The 26,769-nt window shown below is 44.4% G+C and overlaps 1 protein-coding gene across 3 annotated transcripts in view; it reads right to left on the reverse strand.

Annotated features, from left to right (window-relative positions):
- CAMTA1 (calmodulin binding transcription activator 1) overlaps positions 1 to 26,769 on the reverse strand; it is a 693,838-nt gene that overhangs the window by 15,200 nt on the left and 651,869 nt on the right. For 2 of the 3 annotated variants that reach the window (XM_081306646.1, XM_081306648.1), the window contains 10 exons: positions 16,644 to 16,795; positions 13,596 to 13,792; positions 13,134 to 13,212; positions 12,498 to 12,813; positions 11,595 to 12,118; positions 5,468 to 5,655; positions 4,818 to 5,064; positions 3,978 to 4,049; positions 843 to 1,036; positions 44 to 118 (listed from right to left, as the gene is read on the reverse strand). In XM_081306646.1, coding sequence (XP_081162772.1) covers positions 44 to 118; positions 843 to 1,036; positions 3,978 to 4,049; positions 4,818 to 5,064; positions 5,468 to 5,655; positions 11,595 to 12,118; positions 12,498 to 12,813; positions 13,134 to 13,212; positions 13,596 to 13,792; positions 16,644 to 16,795 — 2,044 coding nt within the window. Of the gene's footprint in view, positions 1 to 43; positions 119 to 842; positions 1,037 to 3,977; positions 4,050 to 4,817; positions 5,065 to 5,467; positions 5,656 to 11,579; positions 12,119 to 12,497; positions 12,814 to 13,133; positions 13,213 to 13,595; positions 13,793 to 16,643; positions 16,796 to 26,769 lie in introns of those variants that run through there. The other variant, XM_081306647.1, reaches the window with a different exon arrangement.

Raw genomic sequence — 26,769 nt, forward strand, 5'->3', positions numbered from 1 at the left:
TTAATTATTCTTGATGAGTAAAACGCGGGATAACTTAATGTACCTGTGGCGACAACGACGTAGAAACCTCATTATTTTTCGAGCAGCTTGGTCCTGCTTTTTGGTTAGCAAACTGCTCCTGAAAAAGTCAGAATATTAAATTGTCACAAGAAGGGTTCCATAAAGCTTAATATGCACAAAATTAAAACTGGTGAGTGGTGACCAGGGACTTTTCACTAAATAGTTCATGTAGTAAATCCAGCAGCATACACACAGGCTGCTCACACAGTGCAGTCTAGGCGTGGCCAGAAGAGGAAGGAAGAGGGCAAAAGCCCCCCTTTGTCTCTTAAGCTTTCAGAGCACAGAAGACTGAAAACAAGATATCCCTACAGCCATTTCATTGGAAAGGGCATTCTGTCATTAGAGACTCTGTTCAGAGGCTGACTTGCTGAACTTGGAGTTACTCCCTATTGTCTTTACATGATTTGCTCTGCTATAGGTGCTATTTTAACAGCTCAACCCTATCTACGTTTCCAATGTCTTCTGTGCAGTGACTCTTCAGTTTAGACTACTCTACAGAGTGAATGACTGTTGATGTCTCTTGGAGCCCAAACTTTGGTCCTGCAAATTTTGATAAAAGTTGAAATTGGCTGATTAGGGTTGGGGTGGAGAGAAGGGTCTCAATGGACAGAAGGAGACATAGCACAAGTACTGTTTGCAAGGTCTCCACACCCAGGTTCTGAAAAGAAGGAAACCTTGGACACCTTGCTCCACGCTGAGCCTGGTGTTAGCATGGGGCAGTTCTTTGGAACCAGTTGGGGGTTCCCCTTCCTGCACAGCTTCGTGAAGCCTTTCCAGCCCACCTGAGCTTCTGCTGAACGATGACTGCGGTCCGGCGAGCCTGCCGTCTCTTGCCACACTTCTTATAACTCCGGTAATACTTCTGGATCAGCACAGCAGCGCGCCGGCTCTGCTGAAACTTTTTTTGTTCGTAGTAACTTCGGAATTTGCTCTGGATAAGGATGGCCGCCTGAGTCATCTTTTTATAAAGTGCATACTGCAGGGGAAACAAGAATGAGCAGGACAGTAACAACGGAGCTCTGGGGAAGGGAAGACAGAGGCCCCTTCCTCCCTCTCTTATCCTATTTTCAGCATGGTGTTTAATCACGAAAAAGGCAGGTGAAGACTCTTTTCACCTGCCTTTCCAAATGTAAAGTACTACTTTGAGAGTTGCTTGCAAATAATTTATTGTTCTGCAATGTGCTTTTCCCTAAAATATTAAAATATTTTGCACTTCTTGAAAAAGATTAATAGCAATAAGCAGAGTATTTATGAGCCTAAGAGCATACTGAAAATAAAATTTTGCGTGTTTAAGATTAGTATTAATTATCTGATTTGGAAACTTTTTTTTTTTTTTTTTGGTGCTGGGGATTGAACCCAGGGGGTGCTTAACCACTGAGCCAGATCCCCAGCCCTTTTTGATGCTTAAGGCCTTGCTAAGTTGCTAAAGCTGGCTTTGAATTGGTGATCCTCCTGCCTCAGCCTCCTGAGCCACTGGCACTATAGGTGTGTGCCACAGTGCCAGCTCTGGAAACCTTTTCACCCCTTTTCATGCTTCCCACTATACGCCACGTCCACCTAGCAGTCAGCATCTGACTGATTTCTAACTACTGTCTGATGAATTTCTGATGGAGTTACAAGGTCCCAAATACAAGGCTTATCATGAAACGCTGACACCTTTAAGCCATTTTACCCTGTAAAAGATTAACACTCATCAGATCAACGGTGGTGAAGTAATGACACCTGGATGGTCATCAGAGTTGGGAACTGCTTGAGCCAAGGCCAGCACCCCTCCACCCAGCCTGCTGCAGGGCCACAACAGTGGTGGATGAAGGCACAGGGTGTGTGTGCTCACTGCTAACACTGTCTAGGCACTAAAGTACAGGGATCAACCATGGTTTAAAAATACTTTGTTCAAATTTGTAATGGAATAGAAAATGAGTCAGGGGACAAAAGGGCACACAAAGCCTTTTGCTTACAAGAAGGCAACTTACCATTTTAATGAAAACTATTCCTTAGAAAATCCCTGCACATGCCTAACTACGTCCCTGGATATATGAGGTGGGATGAGGGAAGGAATTCTTGAGAAATAGGACCCTTCTGCAAAAATCATCAGTCTCATCTGATCTTTATATTTACTGCCACTGGTCCAAAGGTCTAAGACAAGAATGCTGCACCCTCTGAGCCTGCAGTCAGCTCACCTTGGGCCTGTACACACGGCACCCTCAGACCCTACTAGGCCTGTGAAGCCCACTGTGGGAAGAAGATATTTTCTCAGTGGCCACTGGGCTCATGGTAGTTGGCTCAGATGGACCGACACTTGCCAAGAAAATGTCCAGTCATGATTGATGCCAAAACCCATCCTAACTGAATAACCACAAGGTCCCAGAGGATGGGCGTGCTCTGGCTAGGTGGCCTGCAAGGTGGTTATGTCTGTGCAGGACTGTGCCATCCTAATGGCCCCTCTGGTGGCTGGTGATGGGTGTGAAGCTTGTGACTCTTGTGGAATGGTTTGTGAGAGGACTTGGGTGTATCATTACCTTCAAGGCTATCCATGTCAGCTTGGGGGAGAAACAGAAAATACAAGATTAATGTTAGATTGCTGAATATAATGAAATTAAAATCAGAACCAATAAAACTCCCAACCAAAAAGAAAAAAAGAACAAAAAAAGGCATCCTGGCTATGTTAATGCCTTCCACCTTCCAAAATCTGTCTGACAGCTCTCATTATTTCTAAAAATAGGGCCTGCCTTCCACCGTCCTCACTGTTGACAACATTTCTTTGGGAAGGAATTTGTTTTTTAAAAAACAACTCATAATCTGGAATGAACACCTGCTATTAACACAGACTAGAAGCCTCCATCAGTGTGCCGCGGGTGCTCACAGCAGACGCCAGGTGTGGCTCCTGCCACAGACCTACAGGGATGCACAGCTACAGGGACGTGGTGTCAGCGTTTGCACAATAAACCTTCATTTTCTGGGATCGTGAACTCAGCTGACTCTGAGCTGGAGATGGTCCTTCCCCGCCCTGTTGTAGGGTTTAGTCCTAAAGAAACAGGAGCTAATGCCAACCCATCCCAGAAATCAAAGAACAAGAGAGCGTGACCCCAAATCGCTGAGATCATCACACACCTTTGCATTTTCAGTCCTCAAATTAAAATGCAAAACCTACCTGAAGCACAACCTAATAAAAGGTTCTAGAATCTAAGCAGTTTGAGGATTAGAAAGTCTAATACTTACTGAATTTATCTGAGCCTCAGATTCTAAGATGGAAACGAAACTTTGAGTGTCTGCAAGGGTGAATGAGATGGTGGGCCTGAGGCCCCGCACACACAGGTGCTCCAGGAACAACAGGCACCTTTCTTATCTGGCAGTAATCACCAACCCCACAGGCTGTTTGGAAATGGTAACCCTGCATAGAAAGGTCCTGCTCTGTACTTCCTGCACTTGCCAACTAAAGGTGAAATTGGCCTGAGATGCTCCGAGCTTCTTAGGATTCTCAAAGATTTTTACAATTCTTCATTTTAAAATGGATAAGCAGCAGCTGAATGGAAAAGGGCAGAAGACTATACGACCTATATAATTCAATGTCCAAGGAATGGCCAGCACTGACCTCCTCCAAGAGCCATGTCAAACTCTCCAGAGTTCCTCAATTATTAAGTCTATGAAATTACTGGAACATCGGTCCTCACTTCAAACACAAGTAATTCCTTGTATTTATCTCAGGGAGCTGAAGGCCCAGATTCTGCACACAAGTTATTTTGTGGCACAAGCTGAACTGCAGATGGCTTTGTTTCATTTCCTGGTCCTCTGGTTTTTAATCAAGGCAATGCAAATCACTTCTATGTGGTGCTCACTATCCAAACTGCACACCAGGTCCTCAGAGGTAGGGGCTGCAGGGAAGGCCTCCTCCTCCTGTGACACAGACTGAGGTTTACCTGTTTGTACTTTCTGTAACAACGCTGAATGACGGCAGCGGCCACTTCCTGCTGTTCCCGCAAGGGTCGACCCTTAAAGTAATATGAGGGGGAAATCATTAATGGCCTAATGGTAAGAACTGTAGACTTTCTAAAAACTATGCAATCATGTAATGCAACTCTCTCAGACCGGAGACTCCCAGTTTACCAAAACAATACACTGATCATTGATTATAAATAAACAAAAATAAATTTATAGAGTAAACCATGATATCTGGACATTAGGAGGCCTAAAAGTTATTCATTTTAAAAGTATATAACGTATTATATATCATACTATTTTCTTACCAGATCTCAACAGTCTTCCTAAGATAAGCCTGGCCACTTTCAATTCAATGATTAATGGCTTTTAACACCTTTGTGGGGGTGGGAGCATCCAAGATCCTTTAAGAATCTGCAGAAGGCTGTGGATCCTCTCACACACCAAAACCACATATACAGAAGCCTCACCATGTAATTTTAGGAATTCATGGGCTGCCTCAAGTCAGCCCCCAGGCCTCTGGCTGAAAAAATCCCTGCTTTAGGTCATAAATTCTTTATAATGAAGGTATCAACTCGCTTTGTATTAAACAAAATATCAACAATAAGTGGAGTTGGTGACAGCTGTCCACTACTGGTTCTACTTCACTAAAGCTCCTGAAAATCATTAATAATCTAATGTGATGTAATTAATAGCTTTCTATAAAAATGCTATAAGCCCAGAGATAAAGGAACTGGGAGGTATCTCAGAATAAGTAGCTGAGTCTCATCCCTGCTCCCTGATCTTAAGAACAAGACAACATCAAGAACCTTCTATTTTACCTTGTATTTCCGGAAAGCTGTCTGGACAAGCCTAGCAGCTTCATAGAGTTCTCTCTGTTCATGATCAGACAGGGTGAGCTGAGCAAATTCATTCTCTACCTTCTCACTGGTGGACGCACTCAGGAATTCTGACCAGTCTGCCGCTGAAGGAAGGGTAGGTTTCTCAAAAGCCATTTCACTGACAGGAGAGCCTTCAGGGCTCAAGCTGGTATTAGAAGAAGGGGTCAGAGGCTCATTATATGCACTTCTGAAACAAGAGGAGGAAAAAGAGAGGCAGTTGAAGAGTGACTGGCATAATTGGTCAGCTGTAAATCAATGAGACAAGACAACTTCCACTGGAGCCACTGTGGGTCACTCGAAATAGGCCCCCCTCCTCTCAGGTGAGTTGCCGGACACATTCAGTACCTGAAAATGACTTTAGTACTATGGTAAATACTAACCCCACAGAGTGTACTCTGGTCTGGGGAGGAACAAATGGAAGCAGTGAGGACAGAGTCGGACCTCGAGAGTGGCGGTGGAACACATCCTGACCCCTTCTCCCGCCTGGTACAGTCTCATGCTACACCACAGCATTCAACCTATCACTTAGCCTTCCCTGCCTCCAGCAAAATCCAGTTCATGCTGGGCAGTGACCCCAGAACATTCCTGACCTGATCTGGGCAGCACTTGGCAGACGATCAGCATCAGCCAGGTAACTGGCCAGCCAGCTCATCGTACTGCTAATGGTGGTAGAATCTGTTCTTTCCAATGCTGAGGACTCCATGGGCACAAAGTTCTCCTGCTTGATCCGGTCAGGAGTGGCCTCAATGATGTGTTCTGCCAAGGTCATCATGTTCACCTGTAATTAGAAGGGCACAGAACACGCAGGTGAGAAAGGAACCTTGAAAGGTATCCAGGTCTCCCTCCACCCCCTACTTTGGAAAGCAGACTAAAAAGGGCAGGTGGACAGATTTCCACCTTAATGCAGTTACATAGCATTTTAGGTTTATTCCACAATTTTATTCTAATACACTGAGGTCCTGAGACCTGTTATCTCCAAATCACAGTTTGGCCAAAAACCTTTGGGTACATCTTGGAGAATGTCTGGTTCAGGCCTATTCTCCACTCTCAACTGGGTCAGCAATCAATGGTACCATGGCTGGGCAGGTGAGCACACCCATCTTAATGTGGTCACACTAGTGGTTGCCTAAGCAGCATTCAACTCCCCCCTGCCTTGCCTGGGGAGGCCTGATTGTGTAGAGCACAGCAAGGTGCCAAACCCTAGATGACCGTCTGCCAACAGAGTCTCATCTCTCACCTTCCTGTGGTGAGACCATGCAGATGTGTGTCCTTTCCTCCCTTCCTCCTGCCTTGAATACAGATGATCAACCTGCATGGCTACACCCATTAAAGCATCAGGCATGAAAAGGAAAGTCATATGTGGGGAGCCACATTGAGTTACCACGCCTTCCAGTCTTGATGTACCACAGGGATCTGAACGACCACTATAGTCTTGTATGGTAGTGCCATGACTTGTGACTTGGTCTTTCCCCCCACTCAGATAGCAAGGCCAGTCTTCTGAGTAGGCATACCCCTGAGGTTGAGCTACACTCACCTATTCTTTTATAATCCTACCCCTTTACCCTGTTTGGGATAGAATGTTCCAAGGAAACTCCCTTTGTGTGTCCCCTTCTCTTGCTCTGCCTTTGGGCATGGCCTTCCTAGCTGTCAGTCAACCTGCTGAGAGCAGACAAGCTATACTCAACCTCCAGAAACCTGACCCCTGGCTTCATCTGAATGGCTTCTTCCCAATAAAAGGGTTCAGCACGGCTCGCTCTCTCCTTCTGTGGACCTCTAAGGTCAGAGGAGCCATCACAGGATCCAAAGGAAAAGGTATTTCTGTCTCTTGTGTGATTATTTCGTGCAGCCCAGTTCACCTGGAGTGACCCTGAGTGTTTTAGTCGTGAGGAACACAACAGTCATAGGAACAGGTATGTGGGAAAATGAAAGACAAAAAAACCTGTGGGTCCCTCAAGACCAAAACACTGAGCAACTGGGCTTCCAGATCTTTTTTTTTTTTTTTCCCAATGTTGGGAATCTAACCCAGGGCCTCATGCATGCCAGGTTGGACCTTTGGTCATGCGAAAAAAGGCTTTTTTAAAATTAAACCAATTTAATTAGGTTGCTAGTACTTGTACCCAAAACATATTAATTTTAATAGACATACTAAAGAATCCTCAAAGCTCATCTGGATGAAGTATTTTTTTTTTTTTAAATCAGGATCAGAACTATAGCCTCATTTTTTAAAGTTTCCTGACATATCTCTCAAAAGTGGTGATTGGAATACAGCAGTTCAGGGTATTAAGTCACCTGAAAATGTTCTGGAAGGAGCTCTACACAGGGACAAAATGCTTGTCTTACAACACCAGTGCACCTCAAGGACATGGCGCTTAGTGGCAAGAACCAGGCACAGAGGACTACATATTGAACGATTCTATCCAGGAGAAACTTCTAGAAAAAGCCAAATTCTGGAGATGCAGCCAGATCAGTGGTTGCTCAGGGTCAAGTAGAGCAGACACTAACTGCAGAGGAGGGCTGAGGAAGTGCTGCAGGAAAGGAGTACAGGGACAACTGCATAGCCCTCCTTTCCAGAGCTGTTAGAGATGCTGACTTTGAATGATTTTCCAAATTTTCTCAAAGAACAAGAATTACTTTGTGTAATAGACATAAAAAGGAAAAAAAAATCCCGTTTTTCTTCTTCTAGATTGGCCCTCTTGGTTTGTGACTCAAATAACAGGAAGTCCTGCCTCTACTCCTTGTCTGTGAAAGTGCTCAGACTCTTATTTCTGTTTTCTTGTTTTGTTTTGGATGAGAAAGGGCCTTCCAAGGTTGCCCAGGCTGACCTTGAACTCACGGCCTCAAGCCACTGATCTCTTCCCTCCAAGTAGCTGGGAGACAAGCATGAGTCACTGCGACAGTTTTATTTATTTATTTATTTATTTTATTTATTCATTTTTTTTTTATGCAGTACTAAGGATCTAACACAGTACCTCACACATGCTAGGCAAGTGCTCTGCCACTGAGCTACAAGCCCAGCCCACATACTCAAATTTTTATCAATAGTAAAAGACAATTTCTGAAGCCTGAAGGTTATTAGTACATTCACCCCACTTCCTTCTCCACATGGTGCATATACACCGCGGAATAGCCCCTTAATATGACAGTGAGCAAAGACTCTGAGACACCAAGTAGCTGATTTTTTTACTGTGATGGCTCCAAAAGGCAATGAAATTTAAACAACTTTAAAACAATTAATACTCTTAGCAACTAGATCTAAATAACGGCACTGTAAATTTCGTGCATTGTGGTCAGAGAAGTTAGTCTTTAAACGCGCGGCTTTGAGGTATTTTTTAAATGCCTTTATTTACTGATTTATTTGTATGTGGTGCTGAGGATTGAACCCACTACCTCCCATATGCTAGGTGAGCACTCTACCACTGAGCCACAGCCCAAGCCCAGCTTTGAGTTTTTATTCAAATTCTCTTTGTGTCCCAGAATGAGAAATTTTAATAAAATTTCTTCAATATTTGAAAAGAACAATTAAATATTTACTATGTGTATCAATTACACATCTATAAAATTCTATCATATATATAAAATAATCGAGCTTCCTAACTGTGCTATTCAAAGGTTTCATATCCTTTTCATACCCACGTGATCTGACAAGCTATGAGGTGGTGCAGCAGGGTCACACCATGACCACAGTTCCACTTTTTTTGTATTTACTAGTTTTTTTTTAATGTTTTTAAATATATTTTTTAGTTGTTCATAAACTTTTATTTATTTATATGTGGTGCTGAGAATCAGACCCAGTGCCTCACACATGCCAGGCAAGTGTGCTGCTGCTCATCCCTAGTCCCAGCCCCGTGTGTACTAGTTCTTGCTGTGGTACTTAGAGGTTATGTTGCTAAGAACACAACGGTTCAAAATGGTCAAGATATTCTGGAAAAGTTGTACATAAGTACACTACTTGCCTTGCATTGTACCTTTATCTTTTTTTCCCTCTTCATGCTGGGGATGGAGCCCAGGGCCTCACATATGCTAAGCACGCGCTCTACCACTCAGCTCCCTCCCCAGCTGCTCCCTTTTCTTTTTATACTCATTCATCTGTGAGATGAATCACATTCACTTCATTTCCATTCTTTCTGCTTCTTTTCATTTTAGTTGGTCTCTTACAAGCAGCATATGCTTTTCTTTTTAACCAAAAGCAAGAATCTGCCTTTTAATGGACTCATCATTTACCCAAGTGTGGATGAATCACATTTGAAACATTCTTACAATATTCTTTCCTGTTTATTATTTCTTATTGCTGGTTTTTCCTGTTACCATCCTTAAACTTTCCCTAAATGAGCCATTCTTTTTCTCTTTAATAACTTGGATGTTCAGTAGCCTATTTTTCACAGTCCCTATTAGCTTGACATTTTTAACAAGCGTATGTCAGTCTATGCTTATCTATCCGTGTCACCAGTGGGAGGAAGTCTACAGCACTCCCTGAACATTGGGCTGCCTTAATGAACTTTGTCTTTATTTCCCCACCTTCCTAGGTCTGTTAAAATAACTTGGAATTAGTTCTAAATTGTTTAAAAATTATTCCTCTCCCACGAAAAGAATCCCTTCCTAGAAATGCCCTCTACATACAACCACACAATCAACAAGTACGGACATACTGATGCCACTGATTTGATTGATCATTCCTTTAGAACTCTTGTCATGCTGTTTCTGAAATTGTTTTATTATTTTTAATTGTTATTTTTGCATTTGGCAATATACTTCTTTAGATTGCTGATTTCTTCACAGATGTGTGCTCTTCATTTAGCACAACAGTATTCTCTCAAGACTTGGTAAAAATCTGAAGAAGTTTTTTAAAGGTTATTTTCTATTTTCTGCATCAACTCTGTTTCCGTGAAGGCTAGCCGCTAGAAAGCTGTGCCATCCAACAGCTATTTCAACTTGAATTAAACATAAGCAGAATGAGAAGTCCAGCTACTGAATTTCACCGCCTTACTTCAAGGGCTCAGTGCCTCCCATGGCAAGGGGCTGCCAGAGTGTGGTGCCTACGGCACATTTCACCAGGGCAGAAAGCTCTGCTGGATGGCACTGCATGCTCGACTCAGTCTCCCTCCTCCGAGCCACCAATTTTCAAACTGCTACATTTATATCTAAACACAGCTCTGGATAGCGTAGTACTGACATCTGGAATGGCTTCCAACAGGAACTGTCTAAAACAGGATTTGGCCAACTATACCAGGCTGAATCCAGCCAGCTACCTGCGTAAATAAAGTTTTCCTGGAATGTGGCCATACACACTCATTTACTACTGTATATGGGTGCTCCTGCGATACAGCAGATTAAATAGTTAAGACAAAGTTTCTATGGTCCACGAAGCCCACATTATTCATTATCTGGCCCTTACAGAAGCAGTTTGCCAGCTCTTTGTCTAAAACGTTATTTAATTTGGCAGCTTCCCCAAGACTGCAGGGTTAGAGATTAGTAGTGGGCCTTCTGTCCACCAAGAACAGGAGCTTGGTAAGCAGGCCTGCTTCTCCTCCTGTGCTGACTGGCAGAGGACAGTCATTGGGAGCAGCTCAGCACTCAGACTTCTGCTAGGTATGCTGGCCGGGACAGAGGAGCTTCCACATGGCCCTCCGGCTCCACCACTTCCACAGGCACGGGTTCCCTGCTGAACTCCTAGCAGGCTGTTTTCTCCTTTTGTATTTGTTTTGGGTTGGATCAATGGGAAGTTGGAAAGAGAGGAATTCTATCATATGTGCTCCTGTTTCCTTTCAACCTCCTCTGTAATTCTGTTTATTTATTTAGTAGTACCAGGGATTGAACCCAGGGTCTTGCACAACCTGGGCAAGTGCTCTACCCCTGAACTACATTCTTTCCCAACCCTGCCCTTACATATTTTAGTTAATGGAATTTGCTAATAGCCTACTGTCAAGTTTACTTCAGTACATATTCTTTTAATCTGTAATGAGTTTAATGCCTTAAGAGGATTCTGTGTTCTCTACATTTTAAGGGCAGTCCATTATCAGCTTCAGAGATGTTTGACTGCATTTCATGAGTGCCTCATGCCCTATATGCCCTTTATAATAGCTAGATGATGGCTATGCCATTCAAAGTCACTGTGATAATACAAATTGTATGCACAGGCTTCCCAGCTAGCTATTTTTACGGCCTTAAAACAGTGAAGCCCATCATCCTGGATGCGAGGAGGAAGCAGGCGACATACTGTAGGGTCACAGTGAATTCCGAGGAGCTGGTGCCAAGAGGAGAGGCTTTGCTGAGACCTGGGCCCTGATGTTCAGGCCCTCTGCACAGTGCCTGGTTTCACTGAAGGAAAACAAAAGCCCAGGAAAGAAGATACTTCAAAGCTCTCATGCATAAAGCCAGACTTTTTCTTCTTTTTTTTTTTTTTTGGTACCAGAAATTGAACCCAGGGGTGCTTAACCACTGAGCCACATCCCCAGCCCTTTTTAAATTTTTCATTTGAGACAGAGTCTTGCTAAATTTCTTAGGGCCTCACTAATTTGTTGAGGTTGCCCTTGAACTTGTGACCTTCCTGCCTCAGCCTCTGAAGCACTGCTGGGATTACAGGCATGTGCTACCACACCCAGCTAAGACCAGACTTCTACCCCTCCACCAGGGAGAAAATTACATGACCCTTGGAAATGAATCTAAAGACCACAGCGACTCTAGGTTGTGGCCTCTGCAGCTTACCTGAGCAGAGCTCACCTGAATGTCATCCATGGGCTGTGAGCATTCCTCGTTTTCTGCACTATCACGGTAGGACCCCATCTCTGTATTCACCACCTCTCTGTTAGCCATCATCAGGACACTCATTGGTTCCCGTGGACGCACCTGTGAAGGTGCCGTGTCCTTTCCTACACTGGTCCCCTTCGGATTTCCAGTCACCTGTACTGTAGACACACCAATGTAAAGATCTTTGGAACTCCACTTTACTACAGGCTGAGATCCAGAGGCTTGGAATGCTGCAGTCTCTGGAGTGGGAGGGGAGAGTTCCCGGCTGCAGTCCCTCACTCCTTCACTGGGGCTGATTGTCTCGGGGACAGACTGCTTAGAACTAGGGCTCTGCTTCCTGATATTTGGCTGTTCCAGACTCAGTGCAGTGGAAAGCAGCTTCTCCTGCCTTGCCTGGAAGTACTCAGGGTTCAATTTATGCTTTTTGGGAGCCGGATAATCTTTGTGGCTCTCACTGCTGTAGTAATTAGAGGGTTCAGACCGAGGTCTTCTCAGCTCTGAAAAGTACAGTAGAAAGGACAGTCAGGACAGGCGATAAAAGTAGGAATCCTCAAGAATTAACACTTTCTCTATGCCTGAGAGACAAAGTGCAAAGCTGGAGCTCAAGACACATCCCTAAGGCTTAAATATTCCCCAGCAGCACACACAGTACTCAGAAAGTTCTCCTTCAAAAAGGTGTACTTTTGCATGAACACAGAATTTCTGTTATTTTCCATATGGGGGGGTCACTAAGCATTTTTAAAGGAATACCAAAAACATTAAAAAAAATAACCCTTAAAAATATGTGAATATCCTATAAACTTTTCTGAGGGCAGTGGCATGAAAGCAAATGGAAGAGCTGTCAAACTCTGAGATACAGAAACTCTAAAGCTTTACCTGGGTTGGTACTTGCAATAACAGTGACTCCTTTGGATATTTCTGGAGAGCTCATGGCCTCACTGTGCCACTGGGCCATCCAGCTATCTGTACTTGGCTCTTCACTTGGAGGACAATGGATCCTGGGGGTCTGTCCCAACTGCGCCTGCTCGTCCCTCTGCAGGTGCTCCAGACACTCTGCTAGTTTCACGTGACCTCTTGATCTAGCAATACCCAAAGGCAGTCTTCCCAGAGAGTCTGGAATGGAGATGGCCCGACGGTCCCACTTGTACAGCACGACAGCAGCTTCCAAGTGCCCTAGGGCACATGCCCACATCTAAGACAGAGGGCAGAGAAAGCATTCTCAGTAAGAGTCTGAAGCTCTACTGTACTCTTGCTATGGCTGCCAACCCACAAACTGGTCCTTACTGGCAACCTTGGTAGGGCCATTCAATGTTACCATCACAAAGCACCTCTGATAAATGCCCTGTATCACCGAGGGATGACACTGGGCATCACAGTTCAGTAAACAGTTAAATTCACCCTAAGAAAACTGTAACATAACAACTCATCTTTTACGCGTTGTTCTCAGATCCCAGAAGAGTCCCTACACCGGTCTGAGAAAATGGTTGGGGGATAAAGAAACCTATTCCTTACCAGAGGAGTACAGGAGAAATGGTCCACATTCAAGGGGTCGACTTCCAGTTCCAAATCAATGCTATCTGCATGCTTCGTGCTGGAAGGGACGGCACCAGAAGTTATTACACGATTAATCCATGTTAAAAGGAATACTGGAGTATTATGAAACCCCACAAGATGAAACTAAACTAGGCATCTAATCTCCCTAATGTGAAAAAATAGAGTGGGATTTCCGAGGTAGCTTGGATTCTCCATCTGGCTAGGAGCCCACAGGAAATGTAAAATACAGCATTTAGTTAGTACCTCACCCGGGAATTCTTGGGCACAATTCATAACGTGTCTTGGAAACTGTCCTCCAAGAAAGCCTTTGCTCCCAGCCTAGAAAGCTGAGTGGCACTGCTGTCTCCCCATTGGTGGAATCCCTCTAGCAGCTGTGTGCTGGTAGGTGAAGATGACTTGTCATTTGTACCCCAGCCTTACCGCCACTTGATGAGGGTCTGGATCAGGGTGGCGTAGCCTTGGGCAGCAGCCAGGTGCAAGAGGGTCATTCCACGGAACGTCTTGGAATGGATCAGATGCTTGGACTTGGCCCAGCAGGCCCGGCTCATCATCTTCTCACACACAACAACCACACGACTCTCGAAGCAGCTCCCCAAGGTCCCCGTCCCAGAAGTACACTGTCATAGACAAGAACACATCACAATAGGAGGACCACAGCCACTTTAGCATATCCAAATTTTGACACAGGAGAAGCAAATGCTTTGTGATTAGCAACTAGAAACGGAAAACAGACAAATAGAACAGGATGGGACAGAGAACAGAATGGGCAGCACGCCTCCAAAGTCAGAGCACTAGGTTAAGTTCCATTACTGGTAAAACCAGCATCTACCACAGCCAGGACTCCAACTCTGAACTCCATGCTGACCATCTTGGGGAAAATGTATGCTGCTAAAAAAAAAAAAAAAAAAAAAGAAAGAAAAAGGCTCTAGCTTCCCTATAGTTCCCTCCCTGACTTCTTCTGAAAGTCAAGTTACCTAGATGTGGGTATTTTCCCCTAAATAAACACTTAAAAATATCTGATAACAATTTCTACTTTTTAAAAGAGCATCCTGGGACACAGCTACATCAATGTTCATAGCAGCACAATTCACAATAGCTAGACTGTGGAACCAACCCAGATGCCCTTCAATAGATGAATGGATAAAAAAAATGTGGAATTTATACACAATGGAATATTACTCAGCACTAAAAAATAACAAAATCATGGCATTTGCAGGGAAATGGATGGCATTAGAGCAGATTATGCTAAGTGAATCTAGCCAATCCCTAAGGAGCAAGTGCCGAATGTCTTCTTTGATATAAGGGTGGCAACTCAAAACAGAGCAGGGAGGAAGAGCATGAGAAGAAGATTACCATTAAATAGGGATGAGAGATGCATGGGAATGGGAGAAAGAAGGGGAATCGCGAGGAAGATGAAAGGAGACCCCCATTGTTATGCAAAATTATATATAAGATGGTGTGAGGAAGAAAAAAAGAGAGAGAGAAAAGTGTCATAGAGTGGGTAGAGAGAAGTGGTGGGAGGGGAAGGGAGGGGAGGGGGGAATAGGAAGGGTAGCAGAATACAATAGACACTAACATGGCTGTATATATAAATGTGGCTGTAAAACCAATGTGATACAGCAATCTGTACATGTGGAAAAAAAAGAATTCATACCCCACTTGAATCAAACGTATGATATGTCAAGATCATTGTAATGTTTTGAGCAACTAATAAAAAAAAATTAAAATAAAATAAAATAAAATAAAAGAGCATCCTGGAAAAGCATGAGAGGTCCTGGAGTTTAAGTGTTGTTAGAAACAATAAAGGCACACAAGGAGGAGAAATGCACTAAAGTGAACCATGTGGCCTTCTTCCCAGGAATCAGTTGTAAAGGAAGAAAAACAAAACCAACGTCAGTAACCTCAACAGCTCATCTGAGTCCCCGTGGCAGTGGTTTTATGTTTAACACTCTCCCAAATAAATGGCACTTTCAGCCTCATTTGCATCTCTCGTGTTATTTTTAAAGTATTTTTTTCTGGCAATGAACTCCTTTGAATCCAATTAGAACAGAGATACTGTTGTTCAACATTGCTTTTTATTTTTAAATGTGGAAAAAAATGCCTCCAAAAATAAAAAGGAAAATGCTGCATGCAATGTCATCCTCGTCAGAGCTGTGAAGACGTCCCGAAGGAGTACCCTGGGCAATCCCAACACTGTCACTTGACCATGCTGAAGAAGGCCAGGCAGAGCGGCTCTGCATATACCACTCTCTCACACCCAAAATGCCAAATCACCAGCCAATGAAGGAAGAGCAAGGATTTTCTTAAATTAAACAAAAACAGCTCTGTCTCTATCATATACGGCAAAAATATTATTGATACCAATGCAAGCTGATGACAGTATTCAATGGCAGTTAACATGAGGTCAGGTTACAGGCCAGCGAATGCATGGGCTTTAAAATTCGATATGCCATCCCCCTTATGCATCCTGTGTGGGTGAAAGGAAAAGGTTCTATGGGAAATTCTCATTTCAGCCAGGAAGTACCTTAAACAACAATTGCTTTCTTTATAACACTTAGTAATTCAGGGAAAAAGGAGCTATCTTGGCCTTCACAAGAGTTTACAATGTGCCAAGACTCTTCTTTCCACTTTTTGTGAAGACAGAGGAGAAATTAGAAGAAAATTTAAGAGTTTTGGGTATGGAATACTATGCTTTTCTTTCATCTGTTATTAAAAATATCACAAATACTTGATATTCATAAGGATTGCAAAGTGGAAAATATTCACTTAAAAGTGAGAATTCTGCAAAAGAAATCCTCATTCATCTTGAAGAGCAAGAGGGGGGGTTATTTGAGGTCTCCAGGCAGCAACTGAATAGTGAAGGGAAGAAACACTACCAGGGCTTTTAACTTCGTCATGAGGTCTTTTGGGAAAGTTTCTGCCTAGGAGACGTCCCAGAATTGAAGTTCCTAAGTGACTCATATACAAAGCTTCAAGACCAAGAGAACCAAACTAATATTTGGTAATTTCCCTGCACTTGGTACACTCCTCATGCAACTGCTGAAAAGACGCCGTGAAAGACACTCTCCCGTACAATGTTACTGCATGCTGAACAATGATTCCAGAGAATGTCCTGGGCCCTTTCCACATGGTCTTCTTGAGGCTTATGAATTACTGAATTATCTTTTAGGCTCATCTTTAAGACAGAGACTGATTCTGAGCCCAAGCAGATCAGAGTCACCAACCAGCCTCCTTCTGAACTGATGCCCTCAATCCTGCTGCCAGGGGCCAGTAGTGAATTCTGAGACCAGTAAAAACAATATGAAGATTAGGGAGGAAGCAAGTGAGAAGCCCCTCAGCTCTAAGGCTACCTTCATAACACTCAGGAGTTCGGTACCAGAATGCCATTTGTGCAGGGGAGGGACCGGGATTGGCTCCCGTGTCAACAAGACACTAACCGAGTGGGAGACAGACAGCACAGGTTCCTACCTGAGCTGGACTCCCTGCAGTCCCGCTCCCGTTGCCACCTCCGCTGCTGCCTCCTCCGCTGGCCTGTTTGTGCTGCTGGGAGCCCGTCATCTCCGCCATCCTCCTTTCCATCTGCTCCAGTCGCTCCAGGATGGACATCCTGAACTGGTTATCTAGGAAAGGACAGGAGGAGTGAGGTTGTGTTCTGGAAGAAAAGCACTTGACCCACGGTCTGTGCCAGCTTGCAGGACTGGCATCCAAAAGGCCATCAGTAACTCTCCCAATCAGGGATCACTGTTCAGGCCAGGTCCCCAGTACAGAGATGACCCCAAACGAAGACTGACATCTATGGCAGGCTGAAGTTCCCAGCCAAAAGCACAGAAAATCCCTTTGTGTCAAAGATCCTGCTTTTGGTTTTCTGTCACTCCATCTCTGTCAAATTCCCAACAACTATCTTGAAGGGATCTGGGAGCATGCCCTGGGGTGAACATGCCAAGTGACTATCATTTAACAAGCACTAGTGGAGAAGTGGTGGTGCAGGAGAGGAGGAGCTATCGATACCAGAAAACAGTACTATCTGCCTTGTCCAAGCAATGAGTTTTTACAACAAACTAAAAAAACGTTTCCCGAGCCAGGCTATAGCTTTTACACTACATTCTAGAGACTGTATCATTCACTACCTAGGATTCTTACATGTTTCTTTTAACACGTATTTCTGTCAAACACACACAAGTACTTCACCTCCACTTGAGAAAAACGAAGACATCACTGATGGAGCTTGGACTACAACTCAAGAGATGAGCTGAGGTTCCATGCCATGAGCCAAGACCAGAACACACACACCTGCATCTTCACACATCTTCGCCCACGTGTTCATGCACACACAAGCACACATCCACCTTGTCAGTGAACAGACCGAGGCGGCCACCTCCTGCTCTGATAGGCAGACTGGGAAAAGGAGGGAAGCAGGAAGATGCGATAAAGAGCAACAGGTGGGGGCAGAACTTCAGTCAGTCAGGAAAGTAACACTGGAATGGACCAGAAGCGGGACAAATGCAAAAGCCCTGAGGTACGTCACTAGAGGACCAGGGTGTCTGGTGGCTGACCACAATGACAGGGAGAGCACAGGGTTGGAGAAGTGGACACGAACTAAACAGGGCACAGCTGCCCAGAACCCCGGCTCTGCCTTATGATAACTACACAACTCAAACAAAACTTCTGGTGCTTCAGCTTCCTCCACTCTGGAAAGGGCCAGCAGAGAACTGCTTGAGAACTCAGAGCACGCCACCTCCCAGGTTCAGCGGGCTAGCCACCATCATCTTTAGCAACTGAAGAGCTGTGATGACAGCTTCTCACACTGCTACTGGCACAGCTACTTTCAAGACCTGCCCTCTGAGTGAAGGAAGGAGCCACCTGGGTCAGTGTTCCTCACCATCCAGGCCACAGACACCAAGACCAGAGGGCAAAGTGACCACTGCATGTGAATGAGAAGGAAGGGCAGGGCCACCCCTTGCAGGAGCCTCCTGCAGCCCTCCCCTGTTTGCCCTCAGGGGCTCAGACTCTAAACCATCACCAGAGGTAAGTGAGCTATGAGAGGGTAGCTCATCTGTGTGTCTCTAGGACCCAGTTTAACCTTCACATGACAACAGGAATGAAGAGTTTTTAAGAGGGAAGGGGCACAGGCACTTTGTCCCACCTAGGGGACAAAGGCACTCTCTTTCCAGGAGGCTCAGCTAGGTAAACACATAGGAAATACCCTTTCTGCAGGCAATTCCCAGCACTGACTTAACAGCAAATCAATTTTATATCACAAGCCACACAAACAAGGTACTGTTTTCAAGAATCCTTATTTCTCTAGGAACAATACTGAAAGAAAAATCCTCTTTTAAAGTCAAAATAACATCTTTGTTCCAATTTCACACACAATGTTAAATACAGGCAAACAGCACGTTAACAACTTGGAATAAATTTTTCCTGTGGTCATCTGCCTGTGGCCATTTTTACCCTGTGATTGTTGTAGGGACAGACGAGGCAAGGCACCAAAGACAGCAGGAAACAGTTTTATTTGGCTGCAGCCAGGTTCAGAGGGCACAGCTTCTGCTGTAATCAATCAATCCCCTGAACCCCAAGTTCATGGGTTCAAGCAGTTTCAGAATTTTATACCCAGCATATAAGGTGAGGGGCTCAGAAGTTCAGAGTCTGCAGAAGTTCACATAAAAGCAGCTTTTTCTTTCACTGTTCTCGGCAAGTTAACCCTTCAAGGACAATACCTGAGAAGGGAGAACAGCTTCTCCCCTTTCTTTCCTCCCTCTGCCAGCTGTTACCAGGGAGCCCAGTTGGTAACTTCTCTTATCTTAGAAATGTAGTCATCTCTGTGAAGCCCCAGCTCAAGGCCAGAGGCTTATTTACACATTTCTACAAACTACTATACTAGATACATTTGTGAAAACCTAGGGAGGGGCTGTCCAGCACCTGGAGTGGTGATTTCTTCCCGGACAATGGCCAAGTAAAACTGGGCAATATGAAAGTAGGGAGTTTATCTACACTGAACTCTTTTGTAGAGACTCTTGCTGACAGTCCTAAAATCAGTCATGGTGAAGATTTCCCCAGTTAAGACTTTTTGTGGAGGAGGGGGTGCCCCTACATGGCCACTAGTGGAAAACACCAGGAATCCGAAAACCTCACAGGAGAAGCCTTCTCTGCCTAAAGCCAGCTGAACACTGAAAACTCACTCCTCAGCTAGAGCTCAATTCCAAGCAGTGTGACGGTCCCCTTCATGCAGCCCAGGTGAACTCTCTAGCTTATTCAGAGTGACGTCAGACCTCCATTCAAAGGGGACCGAGAAACCTCTGTCAGGCCGAAACAGCCTGGACTAACTCTGCGTCTCAACAGCCACCAACCGGCTGCGTCTCCTGCAGGCCTGAGATCTTGTAGCTACTCCATAGTTCCTGGTGCTTACTGCTCATTTCAGAGCACAGTGAAGCAGAGCGGCCATGGCAGGCCCAGGGCGGAAGGCTCTCCCCAGCTGCCTCCCCAAGGCAGGCGGCTTTGTTTGGGCAGAGCTGCAGTGCACTGTGAGTGGTCCCTCCATTCTCCCACTGGGCAGACACTGCAGAAATAAGCCCCCAACGTTACCCAGGCAGGCCGGCACCGCCTACTACCCCAGTAGTCACAACAATGGCTCCAGGACTGCCACAGAGTTCACTGGCCTTCCTTCTCAGCTGCACCCCCCGATGCTGTGCAGGCAGCACCTCACACAGTAAGCGCCTTTGAGCAGCACTTGATGCTCAAAAGCAATTATGTGCCTCTCAACAAAACTGTCATCAGCATAACAGCATCTCTGAGCCTCAATTCCAAAAGCAGAAGGGAGTGATAATTACAATAAGACGCTGATCTCAGAGGGAAGTGACTGAGCCAACACCCCTGAGAGTACAGGCCTCTTCTCCATGCTGACTGAGAACCAGAGACTCCGACACACCTCCCTCCTCTCTCCTCTGAGTGCCGCCTGGCTGGGCTCCTCAGTTAGATGGAAAAAAAAGGGTATGTACTCTGAAGTATGCAGGGTGAGATTTGGGCTGAAGAAATGATGACTTAGAAGCAAAATTTCTAGAAATTCTGTTTATACAATAGAGTAAAAAAAAAAAAGCACTTTTTCAAGATTTACTTAAGCACAAATATTTATTGAATACCTATGTGCAAGGCACTGGGGAGCATCCACTAGTGAAAATCCCTGCCCTCAGTTGCTAACAAATAATTCCTGCAACCTGGATGAACCTACATATTTAAACTCCTATGTGGGGCAGAGGAAATGATGTACAGATATAAGGGGACTGATTAATTTGGCTCCAATTCTCACCCATGATGCCACAAACAAAGCCAATTTTGAGAGAGGCCACTGACTCTTCCACCATGAGAACCAGAAGTCACGTAATCAAAGGCCCCAAGAGACTCCAGAGGATCCAGCCAAGGAGGTCAGTGGTCCGATCCCTACCTTCCACCCAACAGTCCTGAGAGTCCTGTTCTTATTTCCGTGGTAGGAAATAATAACAAGTCACCCCTCCGCCACAGAAAACACTGTTTGCCTCCACAGCAGACCTCAGGGAAGAGCTGTACGGGTCTCCTCCTAGTGGCACATGTGACATCCTACCGAATGTGTGCAGATGACAGACAAGTTGTCCAGAGATGGACACCAATCACCTTGAGCATCTTGCCCAAGAAAATAGAAATGCAAGTGCTATGTTTACACTAGGTGCTCTGGCGAGAGGGCAACAGGAGGAGCCGCCTGGCGAGAGCTCTGTGGGTGTGATCCATTCCTTGTTGGGTAAGACTCTATGCTTCTGTCGGAGCAGCTGGTTCTTGGATCAGGCTTGAACAAGTACTTGGGCTCAGGAGAGAGGAGTCATTGCTTTCACTCAGGAAACAGCCTGGGGTCTTGGGGCAGTGGTTCTTAAAACGTGGACATGGCCAGCAGCAGCAGCAGCAGCCCCTGCAACCACTCTGCTCTATGCTACCATTCCTGCTGTACCTTATGATTTGTGTTTTTCCTTTACTTAGCTGACTGAAGGGGATCAGTTCCCAAGGTCTGTCTTTGCCGCTGCATTTCTGTATTTACCTGCTTGGCTTCAGGGAATGGGAAGGATTCCTTCAATCACCACACAATTGTTCCTCCACTGCCTTCAAGATGCACGTACCAATGCCCAAGGCAAAAAGTAAAGAATTCTGTTGGCTTGGTGGCAACTGGCTCATGATTCATTCTGCATCCTTTTTGTGGAAGCACCATTTCTAGACTAGGCAACAATGACACAGTGGACAACCACAGGAGCCACGGTAAGTTACTCAATGTGACCCATAGGGCCAGGGAGGGGAACTAAGCTCCGAGTCATGGATGGGGACATCTACATATGCTATTCGGAGTTCTCCTGAAAGGAGATTTGTCCTTCTCCATTTAATCACTTATTTACATCAGAATGAACTCATATATTTTCTTGACACTCCGGGTCACAGTGTCTCTGATTCCAATACAGCATTGCAGTACTTAGCCTTCTGGTAACATTTCAAATATAGAAAAATGAGGATGAAAAGCAATAGCATGTTACCTAGACACAATAAGCCAATTTAATTTAAAAAAAATAAACAAAACAACCCCCCCCAAAAAAAAAACAAATATTTTGGATGCACTAAACTACACAAAAAGAAAACTGTCAGCCTAATTTCTGACTCTCAAAGGCAGATACAGGGTAGAGCAGCATATCCAACTACAGTTATACCCCAGTTCTTGTGGTTTTCAATGACATAAGAAAAAATAAAGAAAACATTTATAACCCAGATGGCATTGAGCATTACAAAGATCAAGAGGAAGATGAAGAGACAGTGCCCAACCACCCACTGGCCTAAGAGTCAACACGTGGTTCACTGGGCATTCACAGGTATTTCTGACTCTTGAAGGGATGCATTTTAAAATGTGCCAAATTAACATTCCCTTACATGTTCAAAATTCCTTAGTACCACCAAAGTTTTAAAAGACAGAAAAATTTCAGGAAATCAGACACCCACAGTATGTTCTAAGTTTAGAAAGGTGGAGCTTACTGCTGTAAAAGTGGAGAATCCCAAGTGTTTGGGCATCTGTTTTGAGTAAGAAGTGTCTACGCCAAGAAATGGGCCACAAGCCAGACTTCCCAGGCACTCGGCACCCAGCAGCACCGCCTGCTTCCTCTAGGTTTTGAACACTCACTTTAAATCTTGGAGGCTGTTCATTTTCTTGGCTGTATTGGGTAATGCTGTGTGAGGTGGTGCCTGACATTATATCAGATAATTTAGTTTAAAAAATTAAATCCCTTCCTTTGGATCTATAAAATAAACTTAAAACTGGTGTGGTATGGCATGCTCTTTAGCTACTATCCGTTTTCAGGGTTCTCTTTTTTCATAATTCCTGTTCTCCAAACCCACCGGGAATTTTCCATGCCTTTGGATCTTACCAACCTTTCCCCATGTCCACCTGGTTAGCTTCTTATCCTTTAGAGTGTGGCTCAAACACCACTTCAATAGTATTATTAAAATTAAAAAAATAGTATTATTAATAGCAGCTGAGCTGCCACTGAGCATCTGTGTAAACATTCACTCTTTGTGTATTATTTCTGATATTCAAAATAACTAAGATTTTCCTCCTCATTTCACAGAGGAAAAAGTTGAGGCTCAGAAAATCTGTTACACACTCAAGGTCACTCAGCTTGTAAGTACAGGGCAGAGCCGGAGACAGCTGGATTCCAAGCTGATGTTCTTTCCACGATGGGCAATTATCCTGTATGTCTTGCACTCTGTTCTCACAGGGTTTAGCAAAGAAATATATGGTTATGTCCTCTGTGTCACCCCCCACATACTCGACACCAGACAGTGGACACTTTGAAAGCAGGGCCCTTGGCTTGTGTCCCTGGCATGTGTGGATGGAATGTTGCTTTCTAACTTACACATGTGGAAGCCTATTTATCACACAGGTCACTTATTGATGGGCCATGGACTCTGCAATCTCCATTGTGCACAGTGGACAGCTAACTTGTGCACCAATCAGTAGGTTACCACTTGTTCCGTGTGGAGGAGAGTGGTAGAAATGATCAAGACACAATAGAGCTGGCTTGGAAAACAGGTGAGAAAATGCTTGAGTTTACTTGGCTGGCTGTCATCAAACTTCAGCTTAGGTAAGGAAATTACGTAACTATGGTGTTTTGGCTTATCTTCTGGCAGCAAAGCTGGAATATCTAACATCTTCAGAGACAAACCTGAATTTCCCAGCAATGTCACTTCCCTTCAGCCACTGAGCTGCACCTGAAAAATACAGATCCCTGTTCACTGGCAAAATGGGATGTTCAGAATATAAATGACTGGCAGCACATTTTAGTGAAAGGAGCATATATAATTAGTTACAGAAGTTTTTAACAAGTCTGGCAGGTTAAATTGTTGTACAAACATGAAATTTCAATTGTGCTAAACAAAAGACTCATTCTCTAGAAGAGCCTCAGAAAGCCTGCATGGACCTCAGAGCCAGAAACCAGTAATGCACAGTATCTTCAAACAAGCCCCTGTCGTATGACTGTGTGAGCTGAGCCACCGCAGGTCCTATTGCCAGAGTAGAAGAGAAAGTTGAGCCTTGGCAGGTAAATGAATGAAGGAGCAATCGTCAAATACCATCTGCTATTTTAAAACGCGTTATTTGTAGCTCAAGTGCACATGTGCCTCCTGTTGCTATTTGGCCTGGGAGCGAGAGGCCATCTCTCATGCCATTTACAGCCCTTGGCTGCACTGGCAGGAAGAGCTGATGAGGCAGGAGGAGGCCGGACTGGAGCTATTCCTGTAGAGAACTATAATTGCTGTTTAGGACGTCTCCTAAATTTTTTAGGAAGCTCAGAAAGACAGGGAAAATGAAGTCACTTAATTCCTTCCCAGAATAAATGGGTCCACTAGAGCCCATTAAGCTGCTGCTCCCCTGCAAGCCCTTTAAGATGTCCAAGTGCAGAGGAAAGGGTAAGGGCTAGCTGGAGACGAGGCACAGGCTGTACCACTCTGATTTTCCACAGCAAGGGCTAAATTTAGCCTCAGGAAAAACTGCCATACTCCACTTTCTAAAAACTCTCCAACTCCAAGTACCAAAACACTGGAAATGAAAAGTAGCCATCCTTCTCAGACTTCTTCATTTGTAAGAATTTGGACTCATTTTTCTTCTCCTGGGTCTTTTTTTTTTTTTTTAAGAGAGACAGAGAGAGAGAGAGAATTTTTTATTTATTTATTTATTTATTTTTTAGTTCTCGGCGGACACAACATCTTTGTTGGTATGTGGTGCTGAGGATCGAACCCGGGCCGCACGCATGCCAGGCGAGCGCGCTACCGCTTGAGCCACATCCCCAGCCCTCCTGGGTCTTTGTTTTACACTATTCTTAAAACTCAGAGCCTTAGACCTGTCTGGAAGAATCACTTGGGATGCAACTCTTAATGACTGAATAACAGCACTTTGCAGACAAAATGTTTCAAGGACAACAAAGCATCTCACAATGACTTTTCATGTGAAACCTTTTAGTACCAGTTAGAGGTATAAGAGGGCAAAATGCTCAGACCTATTCTCCAAGGACACAAAGGCTTAGTGGGATGTCCAAGAAGCCCGGCCACTGAGAGACGGCAGTAAGTGAGCAAGAACACCCCGGATTATGCAGGAGCCAGTGTTGCCGTCAATGCAGGAACAAATCCAACAGGAGCTAAAGGCAGTCAATCAGCAGATGATTAACAGGGGTACAAAAGAGGCCAGGAACTCCAGGGCAGAGCTTGCACCCACCTTTATACAGTTTATCAAAAAACAAAAAATGCTGGTCTGCTAACTTCAAAAAGCAATCAATTTGGAGGACAGCATCCTAAATAGTTTCAGTGTATCTAAAAAATAAGACGTATTAGAGTGGCTCAAGCAGTAACACGCTCGCCTGGCATGCGCGGGGCGCTGGGTTCGATCCTCAGCACCACGTAAAATAAAGATGTTGTGTCCGCCGAAAACTGAAAAATAAATATTAAAAAACTCTCTCTCCCCTCTCTCTCTTTAAAAAAAAAAATGAAAGAGACATTCTAAAGTAAGTGAAATGGCTGCAAAAAGAATGGGAACACATACTGCCACCAAGACACAGATGAACAATCTGGCCTGGACATGGAGATGTGAAGGTGCAAGGAAATTAAAATGATTGTACAAAGGAAAACGGAGAGCAAGAGGCCTGATGCTTAGGAATGGAAAACATTTGAGATGAGGAAACACACAGGCGTTGTCAGGAGGCGTGCATGTATTAACTAAGTACCAGCAGGCTCTGCTGTGGTGCCCACCGCTATCAAAAGTCACTTAGATTTGTTAGGGATAATATGGAGAATGAGGGCCAGAACAGAGGCATTCTACACAAATTTACTGACACCTGCCACCAGAGCTGGCATTCCATGGAGTCAACAACCAAGACACTCAAGTTGTATTAGCCACAGGGCTCCAAAAATCAAAGGTAGAAGCCCTTATTTGAAGAACTGAAGTCTTGCACACATGAACAAAGAGAACTCGTTGCCTTGGAGGCCAGTAGTTCTGTCCATCTTGGTCACTGCTAAACTCCTGATACCTAGCAGGACACCTGTCACATCGCAGGGCCTCAAGAAATATCTGGTGAATAAGAGTGAATTTCGTCCACTTGAAATACAAGACGTGAGCTTCCACAGGGACAAGGTAAAGGACACCATGTAGAACAAAGTATTTATTTCCATTAGTCATTTCTGGGATATTCTTTATTTCTAGTCAAGTTATTAAAAGTAGTTTCTTCTTTTCTCACCCAGCCACCCTCTACCCCATCCTCCAAACACACACCAAGAACTAGGCACTTGAAAACCAACCGACCAACCACCCACCTGCCCCACCACTCACCCGCCTGAGGCGGCAGAGACAACACTTTAACCTGGTGGTCTTTACCTTGTGGTGCTCCACGAGGTCAGGGTGGGGACAATGGGGAGGGCAGGCCAGGGTAGAGACTGAAACCTCAGTAAAACAGAAAACTTCCAGGAAGATGTGTAACCTGTACCTGAGACAAGTAGTGACATGATCCCAGCTGCTTCTAGCTAACACTTCTATTCATTCGAGATCTGTCCGTTGTGAGTTCCTGGTGGTTTTCAATGCCTGACTGAGAAACTATGGTCTCAGGATGATGGTTGGAAAAGTCCTCTAATGGTTTCAGACCTGTTCTCCACTTGCTGTTCAGGTCTGGGCTGGCGAGGCTCTGCATCAGAGCTAACCATGGGGTGCCATCTGCACAGACGTTCTCAGCCATCTTGCGAACGCTGAGTGTTAAATTCCAAGATGTTCCAAAAATGTCTGTTTTTCGTAAACAGTGGATTCTGCATAGACATAATTCTATTCCACAATGCAAAGCATAATAAACTATTTTTCCCATAATGCTATAAAATTTTGTAAAATCCAGAATATAGATAAAATTCCAACGTAATAGATGGAAATGCATATATTTTAAAAGGAACAGCTATATTTCCTAAAATGTATAAATAAGTCCTAATATATAACATGATTTGAAAATATTATTTCATAATTCACTGCAAGCCTTTCTGATATAGAATAAATATTTTTAAAATTCTAAAA

Source organism: Spermophilus citellus, assembly GCF_964194105.1.
Source record: "Spermophilus citellus genome assembly, chromosome: 9".
In the NCBI taxonomy this organism is placed as follows: domain Eukaryota; kingdom Metazoa; phylum Chordata; class Mammalia; order Rodentia; family Sciuridae; genus Spermophilus; species Spermophilus citellus.